Raw genomic sequence first — 24,933 nt, forward strand, 5'->3', positions numbered from 1 at the left:
TACTTTTCCATAGCTCACCCACAAAAGCTCATCCTGACTACCATTATCATCAGAACATCTCTATCTCCAGGATAGGGAACATTGGAATTTCCTGTTTACAAACAACCGCCCCTCCCCAACTCACTTCCACCCCACCCCCCACCCCCATCTTTCTATTTCTCTCACTCCCATTTTTTTAAATCCTTTAAAAAATAAATTTCAAAATTGTGGTAAAATATACATTAAAAGTTTACCATTTTTAAGTGTACAGTGCAGTAACATAAGTACTTTCACATTGTTAAGCAACCATCTCCAAAACTTTTTTCATCTAACTAAACTAAAATTCAATATCCATGAACAGTAGCTCCCCATTCCTTATTTAATTTTTGTATACATTCTCCAAGAAACTGTTTCAGGCTTTTCCCACTTATCCTCAAAAATTCAAACTCATGTGTATTTCTATTAATCTCTACAATTCTTCTCACAATCTATTTTATGAAGAAGATTCAAACCATTTACAAGATCTTCAAGGTCATGTTCCTAGACCTTAAAATCTCTCTCATTCTCTCACTTTTCCTCCTCTCCTATAAAAAAAGAAGTATGCCTTCTTCTCCTTTTCAAAGCTTACTCTTCCACTAGAGTTATTTCCCTCTCTTCTCTGTCTCCACTAGGGCTTTGTTATATCAGTTTTCTCCTTTTCATTGGTTCCTTTCTCTATGAATTAAAACATTCTCAAGAGTCCCACATCACAGTAAAATACTATTAGGATTGCGGAAGGAGGAATGCATGAGGCCAAAAGTGGTAAGGGATTATAAGTTTCTTAGGTCATTTGGATACCAAATGGGCTAAGCCCCAAAATGGCACCAGCAACCAGAGACAGGAAGTCAGAGATTTTAGAGGACTCTAGGCAGGCTTTTTCTGGGCAGAGAATTCTTTGGGTAAGTCTAGATCCTAGGAAGTTCCAGAGGGGAAGAATAATAAGTCTCAGCAAGTGGAATGTGGTCTAAGTAAAAGGGAATGTCGGTTGTGAAATGATCTAAAGGTTAGTTCCTAGTGGAGGGGGTGTTGATTCAATTATTTGATCAAACCTAACATTCCAGCCTTTTTGTTTTATGGAATAGGGGCGAAGGTCATATCTTCTGTAGTTGCTTCCTGCTCGGGGGGGGGGGGGGGGGGGGGTGTTGAGATCAGAGGGAAATGGACTTTGATTGTGGTCAGCTGGAACATTGTATAGATTCCTCATGGTTGAAGTGAGGGGTTGCAGCAGCATGATTTCCCCAAGAGACTGGTTGGTGAAGGCTCAAAAGCAGTCCTGTTGAGTGACTTTGGAGGTAAAAGCTGGTCCTGAGGCTGCCATAGTGTCACTTGTCTGGTTTTGCTACTTTTATGGGCCTGGAGCTAAAATACAACTCAGGCCTAGATGTTATCTTTAGGAAGGAAAATGTCAGGGCTCTAAGCTGCCTTCCTAGTGATATGAAAGGGGAATATACACTGAGTGGCCAGATTATTATGATCGCTGAACGCATAATAATCTGGCCACTCAGTGTACTTCTCTTGAGTACCTCATTTATTTGATATCAAAGATACTATAAATCGTGCACCTGATCAGTTTTCCCCTTTGCACTGGCTGATAGAAAGCTCAGGGCAAATAGGTGGTTGATCTCCAGCAAAAGTCTAGAATACTTTTGGTACCCATTTGAGATACAAATACACTGAGTGGCTAGATTATTATGTGTTCAGAGATCATAATAATCTGGCCACTCAGTGTAGGTTACCCTGGGGGTGAGGTTCTTGTTTTCCCAGTTTTGCCCCTTGCTAGGAGCTTTCTGGCCCAGTGAGTTTCTATACCTATACCTGGCCCATCATCCTTGCTCTGGAGGTCTCGGGGTCTACATCCCCTCCTCAAGGACTTTTGGCACTGAATTCTTTCAGGGAAAAAGGTACACAGGATCTCTTAGCTGCTTCCTGCTGAAAGGGGATGATGTTTTCCTTCAAAGCCAAAATCCTTGCTCTCTGTCAGAGAGACAATGAGACCTGAGCAAAGGAGGTTATGATGGTGTCCAAGAGTGGGATATCCTGAGTACAATCAGGGCTTGTAACATGGTGGAGACAAACTTTTATAAATTTTAATATTATTGAGGCAACAACTAGAACAACAAGAATTATAACAAATAGTCTGGTGAAAGGAAAGAGACATTAGTTTGGAGGGTTGTAGTCTAATATAACAAAATGAGGTTTATTCTCTTAGCTTCATTTGTCTTTGGGTGTGGTCGGCAAATGGCAAAAATTAGATTTCTGTTTTGTGTCTCCCTGAGTAGGTTGATTTAAGCTATTTATCCTCTGGCTGGGGAGGAATAGTGCAAATCATATACTTTTAAGTGTCCTTGGTTTATGGAAGATAGGATTTACTAGATGGCTACAGACTGCTTAGCATCTAGGTTTTCTAGATGGCTGCAAACTGCTGTTTAACCATCTCAGTTTCCCTATTCTGCTTGTCCTGGCTTACTGGACTGTGTCATTTATATAACTTCCTTTTAACATTTCTCCCTACAAACCTAAAACTTTCACAAACCTTCTTACAACTTTAACTCACTTTCTTTTTCCTTCAAAATGCATGTCCATGCCTTATGCTTCTATTACCAAAACCATACAATTTCTTTCCAATTTAATTAGAATTCTTAACTCTTAGAAACCTTAATTTTCCAATGATAACTAAAAATTAAACAACCAGCATTTCTTAGATTGACATTTATGAACATTCTCCCTTTCAAGAAACACACCTTCAACAAAGAACAAGACATTACATTAACAGTTACAAATCTACTTTACAGATTTTCTGTAACAAAAGCTAAAATCAGTTGAACTTAAAAATTGGAAAATTATGTATAGGCATATGAGGCTGGAGAAAAGATGGAGGAAAGGAGAAAGCAGGCACCAAATGTTAGCATCACCGAAGGAGGAATGCACGGGGCAAAAGTGGTAAGGGATTATAAATTTATTAGATCATCTGGATACCAGATTGGCTGAGCCCCAAAATGGCACCAGCACCCAGGGACAAGGAGTCAGAGATTTTAAAGGATTCTAGACAGGCTTTTTCTGGGCAGATAATTATCTGGGCAGGTCCGGATCCTAAAAAGGTCCAGAGGGGAAGAATAATGGTCTTAGCAATTGGAATGTGGTCTCAGTAAAAGGGAATGTTGGTTGTGAAGTGGTCTAAAGGTGGGTTCCTATTGGAGGGTGTGTTGATGCAATTATTTGATCAGACCTAACAAATACCTCAATACTAACAACAATAATGATACAACAAGTATTAAGTTCTTGCTATGTGCCAGGTACTGTGCTAAGTGCTTAAAATATACCTTTTCGTATAATTCTCACAAACCCAATGACTTCAAATCATGAGGACAAATCATTATTATGAAGAAACTGAGGCTTTAGAGACTAACTTTCCCAATATCACCTCACTGGTGAGCAGCACTTGCTCTTCTACCTGTATTCTGTCAAAATACCATTCTCTCTTTCTTTTTTCCCTTTCACTATTGTACTTCTTGAAAAAGTCTCATTTCCTCCTCCTTCAGACTGTGCAGTCCACTGCAGTTTCTTGGAGAGCCCATCATGCTTAAAGGACTCTCTCCAAGGTCTCTAATCTCCAGCTGGGTCTCCAGTGCTCCTCACCAAATGTTCATTTTTGAGAAGATCTTCTCTCTTAGCCTTCATAATATGACCTCCTCTTCTTTTTTCTTTTCTTTTTTTCTGCTTTTCTTTTTGGTCTTTTTTCTTTTTTTATTAATCCTCACCTGAAGATATTTTCTATTGATTTTTAGAGATAGTAGAAGGGAGGGGGAGAGACAGAGAGAGAAACACTTCAATTGGTTGCCTCCCACATGTGCCCCAACCAAGGCTGGGGATCAAACCTGCAACCAAGGTATGTGCCCTGACCAGAATCAAACCCCACCCTTCAGTCCACAGGCTGACACCCTATCCACTGAGCCAAACTGGATAGGGTTGGTCTTCTTTTCTAATTCTTCTCTTACCTCTTAAATGTAATATTTCCTATAGTTCCATCTAGAACAAGCATGTCAAACTGAAAGGCTAACATGGGCCAAATAAACAAGGTTTAAGTTTATGTGGGCAGCAAAAAAAACCAAAAGCTTCAATTTTCATGGAAACGTAGGTTTATTTCGATAGAGACATGCTGAATACAAAGAGCTGAAATAAATGAGTAGTCATTAACATAAAATAATAGAACATTTTAATAAAAATTAATATTTTTTCTTGGACATTAACTTACCAGACACTGAATAACTGCACAAATTAATAAGTGTAATGCAAATAAACCTATTTTTCTTGTTCTCCAAAAGTGAAATATTTCCTGTTGCGCACACCAAACAAGTCAGTACAAGACTAATGGCGTGGTAATCGGCTGCTAAAATATTCACTGCTAGTATTAATGGAGAGAAATGGTGCGCCTACGTGTAAGGCATGTAAGGGAAATGAATGCAACACGATTATAGTAATCAGTCATTATCGAATGTTGTAGTTCGTTATTAATAATTATGTATAACAGGATATTATAAAAATTAAGTTACAAAATTTTTATTAAAACATTTCTTGCATACCGTTATATTGGCTGGGCCACAAAAATATTCCTTGTGGACTGCATGCAGACCTTGGGCCACAAGTTTGACATGCTTAATCTAGAAAAACTATGCTTTCTCTTCCTGCTCCACACTCAGTTAATACATTCTCATTTATTCCTACACTATCTTCAACTCTTATGCTTTCACAATGAAGAAGAAATCCACATAACTAATTCTGGCCTCCTGCTCCCATAACTTAGTTTCAGCTCCCTGCCAAAATGTCCATATAATTGTTCTTCAAGAATCTCAAATGTCACCTGTCCCACATCATACTCATTACCTGTCCCTGCCAATGAACTCCACACCTGAGTTTCCTACCCTGAACCACTGGCACCACTTTAACTTCCCTTCATCTCCTGTCTCCCCCAGTTCAGAGCTGATACACCCACATCCAAAAAGGGCTGTGGAGGCTCTGTGGCAGACACAACCCAGAATTGGGAGTGAAATTGGCAGGCTCTGTGGCAGACACAACCCAAGGAGCAGGCAAGCCTCAGATGGTGGCTGCCCAGCCACCTAGGGCCACATGGGGCTCAGGTGACCAGGGCCGGCCGAGGCTTGCACTGCCGACAGTGGCAGCAGCAGAGGTATGATGGGGCATCACCTTCCCCTGATCACCGGGTCGCCTCTCGCCCATGAAGGCTCCCGGACTGTGAGAGGGGGCAGGCCGGGCTGAGGGACCCCCCCTCCAGTGCATGAATTTTCATGCACCGGGCCTCTAGTTTATTTATAATCTTTGAAGAGAGGAGGGAATCCTTTAGAAGCAGGACACAAAATCCAGAATTTCTAAAAGAAAACATTGATTAAATTTTACCTCAGAATATTTGAAAACCTATGTGTGGAAAAAAAATACCATTAACAAAGTCTAAAGATAAATGGTAGTGGGGAAAAATTTTCAACACATATCACAGGCAAAAATTTAATTTCTTAATTTACAAAGAATTCATATAAATCAATAATTTATTTAAATTGACAACAAATATGTTTTTAAAAAGATGCTCAATCTCACTAAATAATAAAGTAATTTGAAACTATGAAGTATTGTCCTCTCTTTAGAAAGACAAACAATTTAAAGGTGATAACACTCATTGCTGCTAAGGCAGTAGAGAAAAAGGCATAAACCTGGATTGTTGAAACAATTATAAATCAATACAAACTACTGGAAGTTAATTGGGTAATATCTATTAAAACAGAGGATGCATGTACCCTTTGGTACAGCAATTCTACTGCTAGGAATTTATGCTACCAATGAACTTACAAAGATTTACTAAGAATCAGAAAACACACACACACAGTTGCAACATTGGTGATGTTAGAAAAAAAAAGGGGGGGTGAAGGGGACAAGAAGAGATTAACCAAAGAACTATATGCATAATAGTTGCAACATTGGTGATGTTAGTTGCAACACTGGTGATGTTAGGAAAAAAAAGGGGGGGGTGAAGGGGACAAGAAGAGATTAACCAAAGAACTATATGCATAATCCATGGGTCCTGAGGTGGGGTAGGAGCTAGGTAGAGGAGTCAAAGGTGGGTAAAATGGAAGACAACTATAATACTGTCAACAATAAAAAATTTTTAAAGAGAAAAGAAAGGAAAAACTAGAAAGAGCCAAAATGTTAATCAATAAATGATTAGTTTTGGCATACTTATATGATTGAATACTATTTATAATGCTTCCTGTAAAATAATATTCCTGACATCTCAACTATTCATACTGTTAATTGGAAAATAAGAAAAGTCAACTTACAAAATATTTGTAGTGTGATTCTACTTTTTTATAAAAAATAGATATGCACAGTATTTCTACACTGAAAGAAAAAGTCAGAATCTATAGCATATATGCTTTCCTGTCAAGTACACATTTTCTAAGTGCATATACATCATTTTTATAAACAGAAAAAAATACTTCACAAGTTTTAAACTTTGTAGAAAAGAGAAAGGCAATTAAATAATCTGTTCCCTTAAATTCTGTATACTGAGCAATAATCACTAACTAGAGTCCATGTCATAGAAGTTTGATAAAATTAATGATTAACTGAGAAGACTCACTGAAAGTACTGCAGCTAAAAAAATGTAAAAGCTCTGTTTAGAATTTCGCTGTGGGAACAAAATATGTTCTTATTCATTGTAACCTACTCAACTGGCTCTATTTGCATTGCCTCATTCATCAAATGCTGTCACTTGATATTGCTTAATCCAAGTGTGTGTATATAAGTAGAGTTGGAATATAACTGCCTCAACTACTACCAAGTGTTAACGACAGGAAACCTCATCATTTGAAACCAGCCCTTCATGTTTATAACTTAGGTGAGTATCATAACCAGTGTGCAAAAATATTTGCCATAAGTTATTGGAAAAGCAGCACAAAAAATAATGTTTATATTGTGATATAGTCTGAAATATTTTTATTTAAAAATAGGAGAGTAAAGAGTAAACTTCAAGTCTGAAAAAATAGTGAAAGGAGTGATGGTATTTTTTTTTTTAAGTAAAAGATTGGTAGGTTGTTTAAAGAGAATGCTTTGTTTTTTAAAATAGAATTTTCTGATTCTTGGTAAATCTTTGTAAGTTCATTGGTAGCATAAATTCCTAGCAGTAGAATTGCAGTAGAATATTTCCTGACTATGCTTTTGACTTACCATGTGATTCTTTAAAAACAGCCAGCTTTCTCTGTGTTAGTGACTCCATCATAAATGTGGTATTTCAGTTTCTAATATACCTTGCTTAACTCTGCAAACTAAGGGTTTAGAGCAGAGTTCCTCCAAGTGTGTTCTCTTAAACTAGTCCATGGGGGTATTAATAGAGCGAGTGATTATTTACAAAATCAAATAATTACTGAAAATAATTAGTTAAACAAAGATACCATGATTCTTCAATGAAGGACTGTCAGCACCTTTACTATGCTAATGTAAGTTCTGACTTCCCAAGAGATGGAATATAGACTGGAGCATTTGGCAGATTTATTTGAAAATGCAACATTTTATGTTTGTTTGCTTTTTAATGTGTATCCAGGGGAATTTTTTTTTCTAAGGCATAATGATCAATGGATAAAAGAGAAAACAACAACAAAAAAACAGCATTGCAATTTTCATGTTATCAGTAAAGTAGTATACCTGAATGCCTACTATGTGCAGATTACTATTTGACTTATTTTCTGTACAATTTAAAGTTTAACTACAATAAGGTTACTGACCTGCACTATCCCATGTTATGATTAAAATTAACTACCATATTCAAAAAATTATTATTTCAAAGAAGTTGGACAACCAGCTAAGCATTTGAAGTTAAATTCCCAGTTCTGATTCTTTTATTCCTACATTTGGATGGGGAAGAAAAGGAGACAGGGTAGGGAAGCTCTGGCATAACAGATAGATTCTGGTCCCAGTTCAACTTTTGTGATCCTGAGCAAGGCATTTAATTTTTCAGTTTTACTTAGCCCACTCATCTATAAAGTTAGGAGCTCAGTAAAATGATGTCTAAGGCTCTATACTTCTAAGTGTTCTTGATCAGTGAAGGTGAGAAAATCAGAGAAAGAAGATAAGAATTTATGTGAGGCCCTCAAGCTCTGTGAGGATAATATTCATTCTCAGGGGCAGAAGAGGGAGTCCTCAACTGCCCTACCATTAAAGGATTTTGCTCATGAAACTGTCTGAACATAGTATGGCTGCATGGAATATTCTACTTCCATCTAGACAAGAAAATTTTAGCCTATTTGGGGTTGGCCAGGGACAAAAATAAAGGTGCATGAAGTTTATCTTCCAATGAGTCCTTTCACCCAGGAACTCAATGCTGCTTCCTTACCCTGCTAGAAAAGCTGAGCAATATGAAGAGATTTCAATGGTACCAAATCCAATAATTTGGATTTTATTTTGTTTAACCTAGAAAACAAAAGGCAATGCTTAATAAAGGAAGCAATAACTACTAGTAGAATTCAGCAATGTCAGAGAGATTTTAAGACTAGAGAAGAAGTCCCATTTTCCCCACAAACCACAGCATCACTTGTCTTACCTTGATGATGAAGCCAGGTTGCAGGACCCTACTGAAAGAATATGGAGCTTTCTGCAATTTATGACAGAGAACTCCAGGGTCTTTCAGTAGAGTACTGCAGTCCACCGATGATCAAGTATTAAATTGGGGACTGGAAGATGGTGATTTTTCTAATTTTATCATTTCTTCTGTAATAAATAAATTCCTCATTCACTCTTTCTTGATAAATGCTATGTACTTGTGGGTTTCTTTTTTCATCAAATGCCTTATAGTCAATTACCATCATGATTCCTTTTGATGTCAAATTGTCCCAAATTTGGCCAGCAGGAGAATCTTCATGCTTCCTTTTGACACAACCTCACTAGTTTTTGAATGATTCACTGCTTTCTGGCACAACAACATATTCCCTGTTCACTTCTACTTTCCCAGCCCACATTTAGAGTCCCAGTTCCCTTTAGTGAAAAAAGTACTTAGAAACTAAGATATAGGTATACCAATATTACTGATTCAAATTTAACATCATAGGAATTTCTTCTTGGATTCTTTTATTTTGTATTTGTCCTTTCTCCTATAGTGAAAATCCTATGTCAAACATCTACTTATTTGCTATATCTTATAGTATAGCAAATGGTCTCAGAATTCCAATACCAATATTACCATCAACAACAAAACCACTAAGTAAAGTTTAAGATTTCTTTGCAGTTCTTTTTGTCCTATATTCCAGCATAGATACATATTCAGAATACTATGTTCAAATTTTACTAAAAGAATTATTTTCTCTTGGTGGTTGTGTTATCAATTGTATATTGACTTAGCCACAGTTGTTTCTGTTTGTTTTCAAGTTGAGACAATTGAACTAATACTATATTTAATCCAACAGAAGCCTGGAAAAAAAAGGGCCTGAAATGAAATATTCAACTACCAAAATTCCCCCCGCAAAAATGAACAACTCAGCAGGAAAAGTCTCGGTAAAATCTCCCAGGTTGAGAAGTAAGGAATTGAGCATTTCTGATTACTTTACACACTATTTTTATCTGTTATCAAATCTTTGTTATCCAATGTTCATACATGCTACTTTATCAAAAGTTACTAAGAATACAAGAGCTGAAATTGAAAGGGATGGCTCATAAGTGTGCAGTACAGCAGCATTTGGTTTTAAACAGACTACATACGGCCAACTTTTATTTATTTGATGCATCACAGGACAGGAATGGTTCAGATAATTTAAACCTGCTAATAGTAATAAACATAGTTATAGCCCTTCATATCAATCCCTTCTTTCCACCATACCCCCTACCACCAAATCCCAAAAACTTTTCCCCAATTAATTAACAAAATTTAAATGGCCCCACTTTCATTCAACAAACATTTATTAAGACCTTTGGTGTATCAAGCTTGTGGTCTTAACTTGCAATTTTTGATAAATGAGAGAATGTAAGTGAAGATATTTGAATAATCCAAGCCCCAAAGAAAGCAGATTTGACCAAATGATGCTCAATTCTATCCAATTACAAACTCAAAGGGTTTGTAATAAATTGAAGGGTAAAAAGAACCAAGTAGAAGCCATAGCTTTAAGATGAAAGGGCTATATACTTCTTTGATCCTTATATTATCTATCCTAGGCAATAATTATACAAATTTATACTTATGTTTTTCATAAGGAACAGTTATACAAAAGAGTTAAGAGAGCCCTGGTGGGCTAGAGCAAAAACAGAGGATGAGGAATGATGGTGGGGACTGCATATCCTTGTTTTTTGGGCTCCTCTCCATTTCCCTGAACATCTTTAAGGCTAGAAGAGAAAGCAGTGTTAAAGTACATCATTTCTGTTCTCCCTAAGGCTCTGGATCACCCACAGTGTTCTTTGGTAACCAGGGAAAAAACTAATTTGACTGTGATTTCTAAATGGCCAGGAAATCACAGTTGTTAGGGTTTGTGTTTTGTGGGTTTTGGGTTTTTTTGGTTTTTTTTTAATCTGAGTCTGAGTCAAACTGCTCTATGTAGAAACAGTGACTCAGTGGAAGTGACTCTGCATCCCAAATTTCCTCTTAATAAATAATATATTGTCTTTGTACCTCAGGAGATGTAGACTCTTTAAGATACTGGAATAAGGGAGCAGGCTGGAGTTTACAGCAGAGTTAGTGGCACTGATACAAAAATTAAAATGTAACTTCTTTAAGGTTGTAGTGGCTTATTTACAACATTTAGAAAAACAGTAATAAAGATATCCCCCAAATCACTTATATTAATATCATATTATTTTAATTGTCCCTTAGCAGATCTTCCTTTTCAATAATATTGGCTCTGTTTAACACTAAAATTGTCATTATTTACTAGTAAACACTCCTGGCCCCAAACCGGAGAGCTGTGAGGTGTGTGACAGGTATGAACCACTTCTCAAAACCCAGGGTGCAATAAATGTCACATTTTTCCAAAGAAAATGCTCTGAGCCCTCAAGCAAAAAAAAAAAGTTCATTTTAATTATTTTTCCTCCCTTGAGCTAACACGATCTGACACAATCCACATCTCACAACGCCACAAAACTCATTATCCAACCACTACAGGTATCCACACAGTCAGGTTCCCTATGAGTTCTGGTCATCACCACGCCATTTAATTTTTAGTGCCAAGGAGATACAGGAACACTTCATGAGCTAGAGGAAAGCCCCTCCTAAAAATTATCCCATTCCAAGTTTCCAGGAGGCTACTCCCCAAAGTCAGTCCATTCTCCTCTGCTACTTCCTCTTCTCCCACATCCATCAATTCTTTCCCTGCCCTGACAATCCAGCTTTTGTATGCATACAGCCAGAGGTCACAATATAGAGAGCCTTGAGAGATTCACCCAGCTGAAGTATTTTATTTGGTCTGAACAGTATTATTGGTGTTGTTTTTCAATTGAGGCAACAATTAAAGATTAGGAGATTTTGCATAAAAATCTGAATGTGTGGTTTTGTCAAAAAAATCTGAAGATTTAGTAACACTGGCTCATATTCCTACATGCAACAGTTGGGGATAGAGCTGGGTAGAGATCGCACACTTCAGTTTGTGTCTGTCCAAGGAAAATCTTCTGTTACAGTGAAGGAGTTTGTGGACAGTAGAGAATCATTGAAAATGTTTAATTGGGGGGAATTACAAGATATTTTTATTTTAGAGAAGTCACACTGATGGTGGTGTGAAGAGAGATTGAGGGGACAAGCGTATAAACTAAGACTTGTCAGAAGTTTACTACATTCATCTAGGGGACTAATAATGAGGGCCTGACCTAAAACAAGAGAAAGGAAAGGAAGGACTAAATTTCACATACTGTCAGAAGGTGAAATCATGAAGATTTAGTGACATATAAAATAAATTGAGAGATAGAGAAAGAAGGAAAAATGGATGTTTCTCAACTTTCTGATTTAAGAATTGGGCAGACAATGGTAGATAGAGGTGCTGTTTTTTCAAGATAGGGAATTCAGGAAGAATATATTGGGGGTAGGAAAGGGTAAAAAAAATTATTATTGTGAGTATAATTTTAATTTGGGGGAGGTATAGATCATCCAGGTAGAGATATCCAGAGTTAAGGAGGCTTTATATAGATAGAGGTAGAGATGTTTTATGGTAGCTGAAGTCAAAATGCCCCGTGGAGAAAGAGCAACAGATATAAAACTCAGGAGAGAGAATAAAGGTAGAGTTATAGTTTAAGGAGTCGTCAGTATATAAAAAGATGACGGAAGTTGTTGGAGCAAGCAAGATTGCTCAGAAAAAAAAGTCTAGAGTGAGAGGAAAAGGCAAAGGGCAAAATCCTGAAGAACACCAACATTTAGGAGCAGGTAAAGAAGAAAGAACTAACAGAGAGACCAAGATGGACTGATCAGAGAGAAACAAGAAGAATCTAAGAAAACTGGTAACCTAACAATAAGGGAAGAAGGATGTGGTTCCTAAAGTCAAATGCCACAGACAGGGAAAAGGTAGGAAGCAGTGAGAAGACACCATGGTGAAAAAGTGTTTGGGGAAGAAATGAAAGATGAAGTGATTTGCTTCTGTAGATCCTGTCAGCCATAGTCTCGGTCTCCAAGTGGCAAAATTACAGGCAGATTTCCAGGCTCCTCCCCATTTACTCCCCAGAAATGCCTGAGAATTTCAACATGCTGATGCTATGGTGAAATTAGTTATTTTCTTAAAAGCTATAGTAAGACACTGTCCTCAGACAGCAAATATGATGGAGATTGAGAAAGTGGCAACAGCCCTTACATAAGCTTGACCTGGGCCTTTGACCCCAATGGAGCACTCTCTCCTACACTGTGCCCATGGCCATGTCAGCTTTGTGCTTTCCTCCTGAGAACACAACCCTCACACCACATTTCCAGCTGCCCTTGAACACCAAAGTAAACCTTCTTTCAAATACTCCCCATGTAAAGCATCTTTAATACAACTATAATCACCCCCAATGAATTACAGCCAGTGTTTGTCCCACTAGATGCTAGCCTGTACATCCGTATCTTTAGCCTGACTCTTCTTGTACATCCACAATACTTTAATATCTTGACCCTCACTTCTAACTACCCAAGACCCATATCCCACTCCCCACAGAGTCCACTCTGAATATAAGACATGCCTGTCATGTCCCTATGGGATACTGATAAGCATATAAGGAATGAGAATGTTTGCAGTATCATCTTATACCTTTTAGCTCTGAAGAGAAAACTGACACAGTAAACAAAATATTGTATTAAATTAGTTATCAGGAGACCAAGTTCAATGCTGGCTCTGGCACAGCTTTGTAAATTATCTTTGTAACTCTAAAAACATTATATTAATGTGCGATACCATAGTTGATATTTCTGAATTTGAAGCGATGTTAAGGAATTCCAGGGTGGGTGTGAGTATAATATAAGTGATCTTGCCCTGTTCAGACAGTTGAATATTCTTAAAGGTAGATGCCCATCTAAATTGGAGGCAAGATATAGATAATTCAAAATGGTAGCTAACAAATGTTTATTCTACTTGACTTTTAAAAGCATACTAGTAAGGCAAATCTTAGAGAATAAAAAAAGATCATAGAATGGATCCCAAAGTCACAAGTAATTATTTTCATTTTCTGAAATTGCTTGATAACTCATTTACTTACTATAATGTTGAAAGTTGAGCTCCTTTGACTCAGGTGTTACAACTTTTCTACTTGACACTAAAAGTCTTTTTATGATTTCAAAGTAGCAATTTTTTTTATTTTAGACTTTAATTTTTCTTTGGTTAATTAAATTAAATTCTAATAAAATTAGAATTACTGGATAATTAATATTTTTAATTCAAATGATTTAATTTGAGCTTATATTTTGCTAGTCCCTAAAATTGCACTGTAATATTTTCTTAGATAGAGGTAGATGGAAAGAATATATTTTAAAATATATATATATTTTTTATTGATTTCAGAGAGGAAGGGAGAGGGAGAAAGAGATAAAAACATCAGTGGTGAAAATCATTGATCGGCTGCCTCCTGTGTGGCCCCTATTGGGGATCAAGCCTGCAACCCGGGCATGTGCCCTGACCAGGAATTGAGCCGTGACCTCCAGATTCATAGGTCGATGCTCAACCACTGAGCCACACCAGCTGGGTGTAAAAAGTATCTTTGATATTAGATACACTTGAGTCACAACTTCTCACCAGACCTGTAACTTTGGGTAAGTGTCATGACTTCTAGATCATCATCTGTAAAATGAGAAGGATAATACCTGCTTTGCTTGCTATATTATTATGAAGGATTACATGACATAGTATGTAAGATTATTGGCACAGTGGTAGGTTCACTGCAGACACTTAGTAAATGACAGCTATTTTCAAAATCGATAACCTTTACAGACTACAGCCATGCCTCCAAAATTATTAAAAGTATATTCTAGATAAGTAGAAAAGATTACAGACTTCATATGACCATAAGAGTCTCCCCTCAGTGAGGCAAAGAATAATATATGTGGGATGTAGGTCCACACTCCCTTATATGGAATTCTGAAAAACAAATTTTTTTCTAAAGACCTAAAGTTTTTTATAACTCATTTGACAGCAAAATATGACCTAAATTCACTTAACAGTGAAAGCCTGAGCTGAGTCACCATGAGGTCTTTATTCCACCTTATATACAATTTTCTATATTTCACTACAATATTATTAATTTTTTAATTTGGGTTACTGTCCTAGTCCCTGCTGGGAGTGCTAAATATATGTTCTACAAGACAATTCTAATGTCTAAAAAGCTCTGAATTTTGAAACACAAATGGCCCAAAAGTTTCTGACAAAATACCATGGATCTGCAGTTTCTTTCTTGGTCTGCTACACTCAGGGTTTGTTAAAGGATGAAAATGGATGAATGCCCAGCCGACATAGCTCAGTGGTTGAGTGTTGACCAATGAACCAGGAGGTCACGGTTCGATTTCTAGTCAGGGCACATGCCCGGGTTGTGGGCTCGATCCCCAGTGTGGGGCGTGTAGGAGGCATTTAATCAATGATTCTCTCTCATCATTGATATTTCTCTCTCTCTCTCTCTCTCCCCCTCTCCCTTCCTCTCTAAAATCAATAAAAATATATTTTAGAAAAAGAAAATGGATGGAATGATACAGTATCACATTTTTTTCGTTTGTTTAGAATCCCAACAGAAGGGCGAAGAAATTTGCCAGGTGTACTTTATGCAGCTACGCTCTGGCCTTATCATAGAAAAAAAGGCCTGTTACTTTAGGAAAGAAACCACCAAAAGGCATTCACCAAACTCAGGTAAGGGAAAACTACAATTCCTGGTAATTCTTTACTATCGTGATGAGCATCCTTCTGCATTCAATTTCTACATCTAGGTATGTAATTTTTTTCCCCTCACACAAATTTTCCTTCTGGGAAAGAGTAAAAAATAATAAACTCTTTTTAAGCCATTTTTAAAAAGGTTTATAAAGAGTTTTTAATATAATGGGAGAAATGTTTATGTTATAATGTTAAGTGAAAACAGAGGATATAAAATAATATATATAGGTATACCTCGAGTATATGCGAGTTTAGTTCCAGACCACCACAATCAAGTGAGTTGTAATCTTTCACTGGTAGAGGGCCTTGCCTTCAATTTGTAAGAAATGCTACATATGTAAAACACAATTAAGCAAAGTGCAATAAAGTGAGGTATGCCTGTATATTAACAATATCTCTTAGGTGATTTTTTTTTTTTTTCATTTAAAGGAAGTACGATAAACTAAAATGTCCATAGTAGTTGCCTTTTGGGTGTTGAGACATGGGTAACTAGTTTTTTTCCACCTGGACTCCAATGGGTGTGCCCTTCTGGAGTGTAAGTGTGCCAAGAGGTATTGAGCCCTTCCAACCATGGGGTGGCCAAAGTCCTGGGGTCAGTGACCACTGTCAGCAAGCAGCCTTGACTGTGACTCTTCAAGTGGGGGTAGAGGGAGTGGGGAGGGGATCTGGGCAGAGTGAGCACTGATAGTCCACTCCTAACCCCACCTGTCTTGCAGCTCAAGATTACAAAGAGCCAAATCTGCTACTCGCTACCTGTCAGACGCGCCTGCAAGACTTTGAACAATCAGCGGGGGCCTTGGCCTTTGAATTACCTTTGGTCCAAGAAAATACTAGAACAAGTGATGATTCAAGAATCCTAGGTGTGACTGGTTACAGGGGTGGTGTGGGTGAGAGGAGGGAGGTAAGACACAGGACCCTGGCAAGTGCTGCTCTAAGAAGCAGCCCCAAGTCTATGTCTTCAAGTATATTATAAACTTTTGTCCATTTTCTGCTGATGTGCCCATTAGGTGGTTATCTAAAATAGGTGCAGGGAACCTGCTCTAACAATGCATACACATTCTATAGTTAGCACTCCATTGTTATTTTGAAATGTTGGCTATGGATTGGAATCCCATATACATTATTCCTGGGGAAAATACATTATCCTTTGTGGTTGGGGCGGGGGCAGGGGGGGAACCTAATACATTATTCCCCCAAATTTCAACATTTTGACAATAAAAAAGAAGGGGCTATTAAGTATTTTAAGTATAATTTTGACTAAATATTTTAAATAGTTGTTAAAATTATTTTAAGTTGCATCACCAACTGAGCAAATGAAGTCCAAGTTGACGGTGACTATCAAGAAGTGAAGAGATTACTGAGAAACTTGACTAGGAATTGCAGTTGCCATTTCAAGTATTATTCCTGACATAAATGTCTTAAGTTCCCAGAAAAACACTGAAATTTCTCCCTAAGTATTTTTAAATCATTTTACTTTAGAAGTTTACATACAAATTCAACATTTAACATACTCATTAATATTTTGTATATTTTTCTTAGCATAATTCTATAATGTAAAGAAAATATAATATTTTCTTCTCCAGGACCCATATAGATAGTTCCTAAATCTACTTCAGTTTACACCATTGAAATATTATAATTTTCCATGTGTGCTGGAACATTTTTAAAAAGTTGGGAGTACTGCTCTCAGTGTCTGTTATTTAGCCAGAGGTCAGAAGGGGCTCACACCTGTATTCTCCAGGACTACTGGAAGTCTCAGAATAACTCCACACCTTACAGATGGGTATTTATTTATCCATGTCTATTTAAATTCTGTCCCTTCTTGCCTACAATTCCCTAGTCCATGGGGAGCCAGGAAGCCGAGGTTTCCTCAGGCAATGCCTGTCACTTTTCCAGTTTCTTTCTCCCCACCAAAACCTCCCATAAACACACTAGCATGGCCTCCCACGGCCTTCATGCAATAAATTAGTGCCTTTAATCCCATTCAGGTGGTACAGTTCAGCTTTGAGCTATGTTAAACTTGCACCAAAGGTTTTCATCCATCCAACAGCAATGGACAAAGTACAGCTCAAATAATTATAATAAAAAGCCTCTGGGGAGGCATTTTTAAAAAATGCTAAACAATTGTTTATGAGAACAAGTTTTTGCATTCTTAATGACAAGATTTTCACTTGTTACAGAACGTTCTGTTTCCCTGAGCACATACAATGATCAATCCATTACTTTTGTTCTTTCGGATGGAGGTTATGAGATCTATCTTGAAGATTTGGGGGGAAAAAATGAGAAAGGTAGAATATTTCCTTTTGTCTATAATGATATAATGATTACTAATAAGTAAAAAATAAATTTACCAAACCATTAACAATGGATTAACTCAGATATGGCAAATAGATCTTATGTTGTGTGCAAACTGTGATGCGTTGGCAATAGATGCTTGAATATCACTGTGTTGAGGAGGATTACAAAGCTTAGTAAGCTTTCATCAGGAGGAAAGAACACTGACATTGAGAAGTGGTGTCTGTTGTGAAAGATGGAAGGAGGACCATACATATTTGATATTGCTAAAGTACTTACTAGATCTTTCTAATCTTTTCAATGTCACCAAAGTAAATCCTCAAATAAGAGTATATCTTCCTTAGCTGGGTGGCTCAGCTGTTTAGAGCATCGTTCTGTACACCAAAATGTTGTGGGAGGTGGGAGAAGGAGGAAAGAAGGGGGGGGAGGGGTTCCTGATCAGGACACATACCTAGGTTGTAGATTCTATCTCAGTTGGGGTGAGTATGGAAGGCAAGTGATTGATGGTTCTCTCTCTCTCTCTCTCTCTCTCTCTCTCTCTCTCTCTCTCTCTCTCAAATCAATAAACACATCCTTGTGTGAGGATTAAAAATATATATATATATACAAGTGCTATGAACAATATTTTAAGTATTTTATGGGGAATTCATCAGAGTATACCATCATTTTGATTTTATGCATTCTCTTTCAGACAAAGTGTTATTCCATTACTATGACTCACAGCCACCTGCAAGTAAAACAGGTAATTTGGATAGCTGTAATGTTTGAATTCTTAAATTTGACTAAAAATAAATCCAAAAGTGCTCCATGTGGAAAGGCAGGCTGTCTCTGAAGGTTCTCTCCAGCCCAAGCTCATAGTGAAATCTTAGATTCTTAGAGGATTTACTCCATTTCAACCTTTTTTGCAGTTTTATAGGAAAAATGTTTGGCTACATTTAACAGAGACCCAGAATAATGGGTGCTAAGCTACACAAAACTTTATTTCTGTCTGAGCCAGGGCTGGAATGGGAGCTCTATTGAATAGGTTGTCCAGGAACCTAGCTCCTTCTCTCTTTGTGGCTCTGCTAACACCTACATCAGGGGTGAGGAACCTTTTTCTGCCATGGGTCATTTGAGTATTTAAAACATCATTTGAGGGCCATACAAAATTATCAACCTAAAAATTAGTCTGCTATATTTGGTCAAACATTTAATTAACTCACCCCTAATGCCTTGGCAGGGCCAGACCAAATGATTTCTCGGGCTTATACTGCCTGTGGACTGGACGTTCCCCACCCGTGATCTACATGTTTTAAGATTACTTTAGCCCTGGCCAGTTTTGCTTAGTGGTTACAATGTCAGCCTGCAGACTAAAGGGTCTTGGATTCAATTCATGTCAAGGGCACATACCTCGGTTGCAGGCTCGATACCCGCCCTAGTCAGGGCATGTGTGGGAGACAACCAATCTATGTGTCCCTCTTACATCATTGTTTCTGTCTCCCTGTCTCTCCCCCTCCCTTCCACTCTCTCTAAAAATCAATGGAAAAAATATCCTCAAATGAGGATTCACAACAACAAAAAATTATTTGCCCCCATGACAATATCCAATTAGCTGGACAGAGAAAGATGGGTATGTGAATTCTCTTTCCCTTTAAGGACACAACCTGGAAGTTGCACCTGACATTCCACTCACCTCACATTGGTCAGAACTTAGTCACATTGCTACACTTAGCTACAAAAATATGTTCTATTATATTACAAGAAGAGGAGTTGAATGTTGGGGGACAACTATCTGTGGCTTTACATGCAGACAGACAAACACTCAGAGAAATACTCATTAGAGTTCCAATTCTATAATTAGAAAGCATGTAAGAAAGCTAACCTCCCTTCTTCAAGGGGCTTGGAATTATCCCCTACTTACCCAATGACTCTTTAGTTTCATTTAGGTACAAATTTCTAAGAGACATGTTGCTGAATGAAGTAGTTATTTTACATGACATTGTAAACTTGTTTCCTGGGTGTTAAATTTGTTTAAATTAAAATGATTTACAATCTTTAACTTATAATTTACATTTTTTTAATTGCAAGGTGATGATGTTGATGGTCACAAATTTATGGTAAGGATGAGTCCTGCAAATAACAAAGACTTCTTGCTGCATGCCAACAACAAGGAGCACTCTGTGGAGGTAACAGAAATATGCACTTAACTGTTGTGATTAAGAAATATAGCACTCTGTGGAGATAACAGAAATATGCACTTAACTGTTGTGATTAACTAGTTTGTATGGATTTGGGTGTTTGGATATTTTGAAGAAGGGTTTTTGTTTGTGCTATTGCACATAAAACACAATGAGTTACCACCAATATCTTGCTCTTGGAGCTACTTAAAGTCTGGTCTCTGCCAGCAGTACAGCATCCCCTGGGAGCATGTTAGAAATGTGGAATTTCATTGTCAAGGAGAAAGACAGAAGCTGTAGTAGGAAAAACATCACTTTCATACTCAAAACAAAAATACTTTGCATGCCACATATGGTCGACTGCCATTTAGCATCCATGCTTGGCACCTCCTAGAGTCTAAAGGATCTGGAAAAGGAACACTTCTTTTTCTCAGATGCTCTAATAGGTAGGATTTTTGTTGTATATAAAGAACTGGCATATGTATGCATTCACAAGAGATGTAAAATGTGAAAATAAAACAGAAGTTTTTTTGCAAAAAAAAAAAAAAAAAGAAATGTGGAATTTCAGGATCCCTCACAACTGAATTAGAATCAGCATTTTAACAAATCTCCAGGATATTCAAATGCACATTAAAGTTGGAGAAGCACTACTATATAGAATGATCTCAATCCTTCCTATTTGGCTTTAGGAAGTATTGTGTTCTTCTAGGAAGTGTTTCTTTGTAAAATATAGTTTTGTTAGGCAAATGTATAAATAACTTTATACCCTAAGCCTGCTAAAGGGAAGGTCATAAACATTTCCATATGCCAAGATTTATAGATAGCATACCAATCTACATTCTATTCATAGGATTCACTGCATAGTCTTCTTCAGTTAGTAAATGGCAGTATTATATTGGTCATGATGAAGAATTATAAACAGCCCAGCCGGCATGGCTCAGTGGTTGAGCATCGACCTATGGACCAGGAAATCACAGTTCGATTCCCAGTCAGGGCACACACCCGGCTTCCTTCTGGCACCTGGGAATCGGGTTTCCCTCGCAGCCCTGGCTTCATCCAGAAGGTCATCCAGAAGGATGTCCGGTATAATTAGCATATTTTGCTTTTATTATTATAGATTAAGTAATAAAGAAGCCAAAGGTGGAGACAAGTAAAAAAACATGAAAGTCTAATATAGAAGATAAATTATATAAATACACAAAATTATAAAGCTAACTCATACAGCCATGTAAGGTATTAACATAAACACTGATGGTAACTAACATCTCCCTTAACAAAACATTCTTAAGTATATATAACAGTGTTTGGCATATGTAAGTACTTAGTAATAAGAGCTGACCCATACTGAGCTCTATTAGATATCAAGCTAAATGTTATATAAGTACTATCTCATTTAATTCTCACAGTAACTATAGTAGAGTTATTGTATTGGTCAGGTATTGCTGTGTAACAAATCATCCCCAACACTTAGTGGCTTAAGATAATAATCATTTTTATCACTCACATGTTTGTGGGTAAATTAGGGGTTGACCGATATAGAAAACTAGATCAGTTTTATACAAAAAAAAATGAGGCCTGAGAAGTAAAGCAATGTGCCCAGGTCTCAGAGATAATATGTGGCAAATCAGGGGTACAAATCCAGAACTATTTCATCTAGATCCAGTCATTCTAAGTCATATGTCTCTCAAAGTATGCTATTAATGAATCAAATCAAATTCTCCCACTTTGACCCTCTACTTCCATCCCTTTCACTCCCTGCTCATTAAGCAGCTTTGCTAAAAATACCAAGTTATAAGTAATTATTCCCCTTTAGTTTCTAAAACAGGGCTGTGGAATTGACTCTGGACTTCCTACTCACATATTGGTTGCTTTCTCTCTTGTTTCCTCAGGTACAAAAATATGAAAATTCGTTGCCAGACCAGACCTTATTTTTTCTTCATACAGAGCTTGGGCCCTCACCATGTGTTTCCTTTGAATGTAAGAGCAATCCTGGAGTTTTCATAGGAGTAGAGGGTAACCATCTTGCTCTAATTGAATTAAAGGACCAAACTGAACACTTAAGAAGAGAGAATATCAAATTTAAGCTCTCTTAAATGTAAGATGTTGGAAAGTTGTGAATCCTGGGTTGAGTAGCCCCAAGAGCTACCATTGAAGAGATTGTCAAAAAAAGAGAGACAAACAGATAACATTTAAGGGAAATGTAGAGTGCTTGACATGCTGTGGAATGTTTTACACATTATGTTAAAATTATATATTTTTTGTAATCCTCAGTTCTGTTTTTTATTTCCCTCTGTATCACTGCATATTCAATACAAGTATTGGTATTTAAATAGGGTATTGGTAAAGCAACCCACCAATATTCTAAAGACATACAGACCTTTACTTTTTTCTACTTTCAGTCCAGAGAGAACTTCATATTTAGAGCTGAGATCTCTGGAAAGAAACAAGCCTTAGCTCAAGTCTCATTTTAGACAGAGATCCATTTTAAAGAGCTACATACGGACATACTTTTCCCTGGTTCCAAACAATGGGCTCAAACACAAGAGCTGCTAGTAAAAACCAGATGCTGCATAGAGTGACTATTTCACAAATACCAAGTTAGTAGATGCCCAAAACTTCAGGTGCCTACATGGCTCTTTAGTCAAAAATCATATATATTTATATGGTTAAGATAATTTCAAAATTAAGAAAAATCCAGTACAGATTTGTGAAGTGGGTGATTTCACCTCTAATTTTTCATTTTAAAAATTCTTATTTTTATAGACCAAGTTAACTATAAATAAAGCAAGACATTCTTGCATTAGGAAGTGAAATAAATTTTAGTTCAGACCTAGAATTAGAATCATTAGGAATAAACTAAGACATTTTTTTTAAAAAGCACTAAGCCACAACGTAGGTTAGGGCATCCAAGTACCATGGTGAGGCCAAAAGTCCAAGATGGAACACAAAATTAATATTACAATTTCAATAACTGGCTAGCCCTCATGTTTGTGGCATACCATGTCCTTCTGACCCAAACTTCCAGAAATCAATGACTTTTTATATACTTGTCACCTTGGATAAAATTTCTTCTAACCCTTTGTTGTCCAACTTACCAATGACCCTACTTACAATGAAATATGTATTTGATTTCTATTTTACCTTCATTTATTTTGACCAACTGTGTTCTTGATATACCTTTGGCATCCCCAAGCTTAATTTCCAAATCACCTGACATATGAATGCCAGAACCTTTATTCTGCTTTGTCTACCTGATATAAAATTTTACATAAACTTATTGATAGCAATATTTTTTATTAAACATCTTTGTGTTTTACTGTTACTAAGGTAGTAAAATAATTTATACTCAACCATAATAACATTTCAACTACTAATGGAATAGTTTCTGCTTATCTTAAGGCCTTAACAATTTCTACTACGATTTTTCATAGGCTTAACACTGACAATTAATGGAATACATATGAAATATGACTTTTTCTCAAACTGTAGGCTCTTTGATTTCTAATTTGTTGAAATCTACTGGATATAATTGCTGGTGGAACATAAGATAAAAAGGTTGAGAATTGTAATATAGGGGCAAACAAGTGTAGAACAATATAACTTTGTTTGATTACTTTGCCAATAATTTTACTACTATAGAGACAAAAAAAGCAAAATCTATATTATCTCCTCTGAAAAACACTAAATATTGACTATGTGCATTTTGTATGACATACTTAAAATAATTATTATTATTAAGTAACCAAATATATCCATTACATTATTTATATTCTTAAATAAACTATATTTTTCAAAAGTATGTAAAGCTATAATGATTTTTTTCATAAAACAGTTCAATATTCTGAAATTCTTATGTGAACGTAAGCATATCACAATACACCAATATTGGTATCTGGAGTAGGTCATTTGTCTGATACTTTTGGTGATTCAAAATTAAGTAAGATTTTCCAGAATAGGAATTGTATCTTTCTTTACCTTTGTACTCCAAGTGCCCATCATGGTGATCAACATATGGCAGGTATTCAGTGACTTTAACCCAAGATCAATTAGCCAACATGTACCTGCGTTAGAACTTTAACCTGAGACTTCTGACTCCTTATTTAGATACCTTTAAACCTGGCTATCTTTTTTTAAATATTTTCCATCACCGCTTTAGTTAGTGTTTTTTGACTAAAATATTCAAATGTGTAGTGGCCTTTTGTCACTCACTTGCAAGTATTTTGATGGTCCACAACATATATTACTGGAAGGAGCCTGTCCATTTTATTATATCAGAAATGACAATTATGTCCAAACTTATTTTCCTTTATTTTATGTATATTCTTTGGATTTTTTATGTATTTATTGAATAGCTTGAAATATTGTCAATTAAATTTTATTTGAATGAGTAGTTATTTGGAAATGGAAAAGAAAACAGAGTTGAAATTTGGGGGAAATTGGGTAGAAAATTGATAATTTAATTAGATGCAGCAGCTTAATTAAAGTCTTAAAAGATTGATTCATAACCTCTACATCTGTAGCACAAAACAAGCCAAAAATAATAATAATTTCAACTTGTACAATATATAGTAAAACTCCAATTCTGCAGCACACAGTTACACAAAGGTGAGAGAGATCAGTGTGCGTTTCTCCTTAGGGAAAGAAATCAGACTGAATTCTGTATCCCCATACCCTAGTGCCTATCCCTGTTCTATTCATATATCTATTCTCCAGGTCATGTTAAACAGGTTCCTTCTTCAGGGCTTAGGCAGAAGGGAGAAAATTCAGTGGTTCCAAATCTTAATAGCCAGGGTTGGGGCTAGGGGGCTAAGGAATCTGAGGAATGAATGAATGCAAGAAATAGAAGTGAAAGCCAATTGGTAGAGATAGAATCTATGAGCTATTTCCTGTTAAGGTGCCAAGATGATGAAACACTTGTCTGAGTCCAATTACAGTCCCAGCTCAGAAGACACTCCCATAAAGAGAATGCATGAATCACTAACTAGCATATTAAGAACATAGGCTTGGTTTACTACTTAATAGTCTGTACAACTTCAGCAAATTATGTAAGCTCTCTCCATCTCTGTTTATTCTCTGTAAAATGAGGAGGTACCAAATGTTGTGGTAGCTTACCTAATATC

At 36.7% G+C, this 24,933-nt stretch overlaps 1 protein-coding gene across 5 annotated transcripts in view; it reads left to right on the top strand.

The window, feature by feature from the left end:
- IL33 (interleukin 33) overlaps positions 1 to 23,500 on the top strand; it is a 44,222-nt gene extending 20,722 nt beyond the window's left edge. Inside the window, exons 1-8 of one of the 5 annotated variants that reach the window (XM_079791456.1) lie at positions 6,863 to 6,922; positions 9,480 to 9,589; positions 15,216 to 15,341; positions 16,079 to 16,222; positions 17,543 to 17,650; positions 18,349 to 18,399; positions 19,725 to 19,822; positions 21,703 to 23,500. In XM_079791456.1, the coding sequence (XP_079647582.1) occupies positions 9,505 to 9,589; positions 15,216 to 15,341; positions 16,079 to 16,222; positions 17,543 to 17,650; positions 18,349 to 18,399; positions 19,725 to 19,822; positions 21,703 to 21,906 (816 nt within the window). In that variant the 5' untranslated portion in view covers positions 6,863 to 6,922; positions 9,480 to 9,504 and the 3' untranslated portion in view covers positions 21,907 to 23,500. Of the gene's footprint in view, positions 1 to 6,862; positions 6,939 to 9,479; positions 9,590 to 15,215; positions 15,342 to 16,078; positions 16,223 to 17,542; positions 17,651 to 18,348; positions 18,400 to 19,724; positions 19,823 to 21,702 lie in introns of those variants that run through there. The other 4 variants (XM_079791457.1, XM_079791455.1, XM_079791454.1 and 1 more) reach the window with 4 other exon arrangements.
- The last annotated feature ends 1,433 nt before the right edge of the window (positions 23,501 to 24,933 follow it).

This window comes from Cnephaeus nilssonii, assembly GCF_951640355.1.
Source record: "Cnephaeus nilssonii genome assembly, chromosome: 14".
NCBI classification, from domain to species: Eukaryota; Metazoa; Chordata; class Mammalia; order Chiroptera; family Vespertilionidae; genus Cnephaeus; species Cnephaeus nilssonii.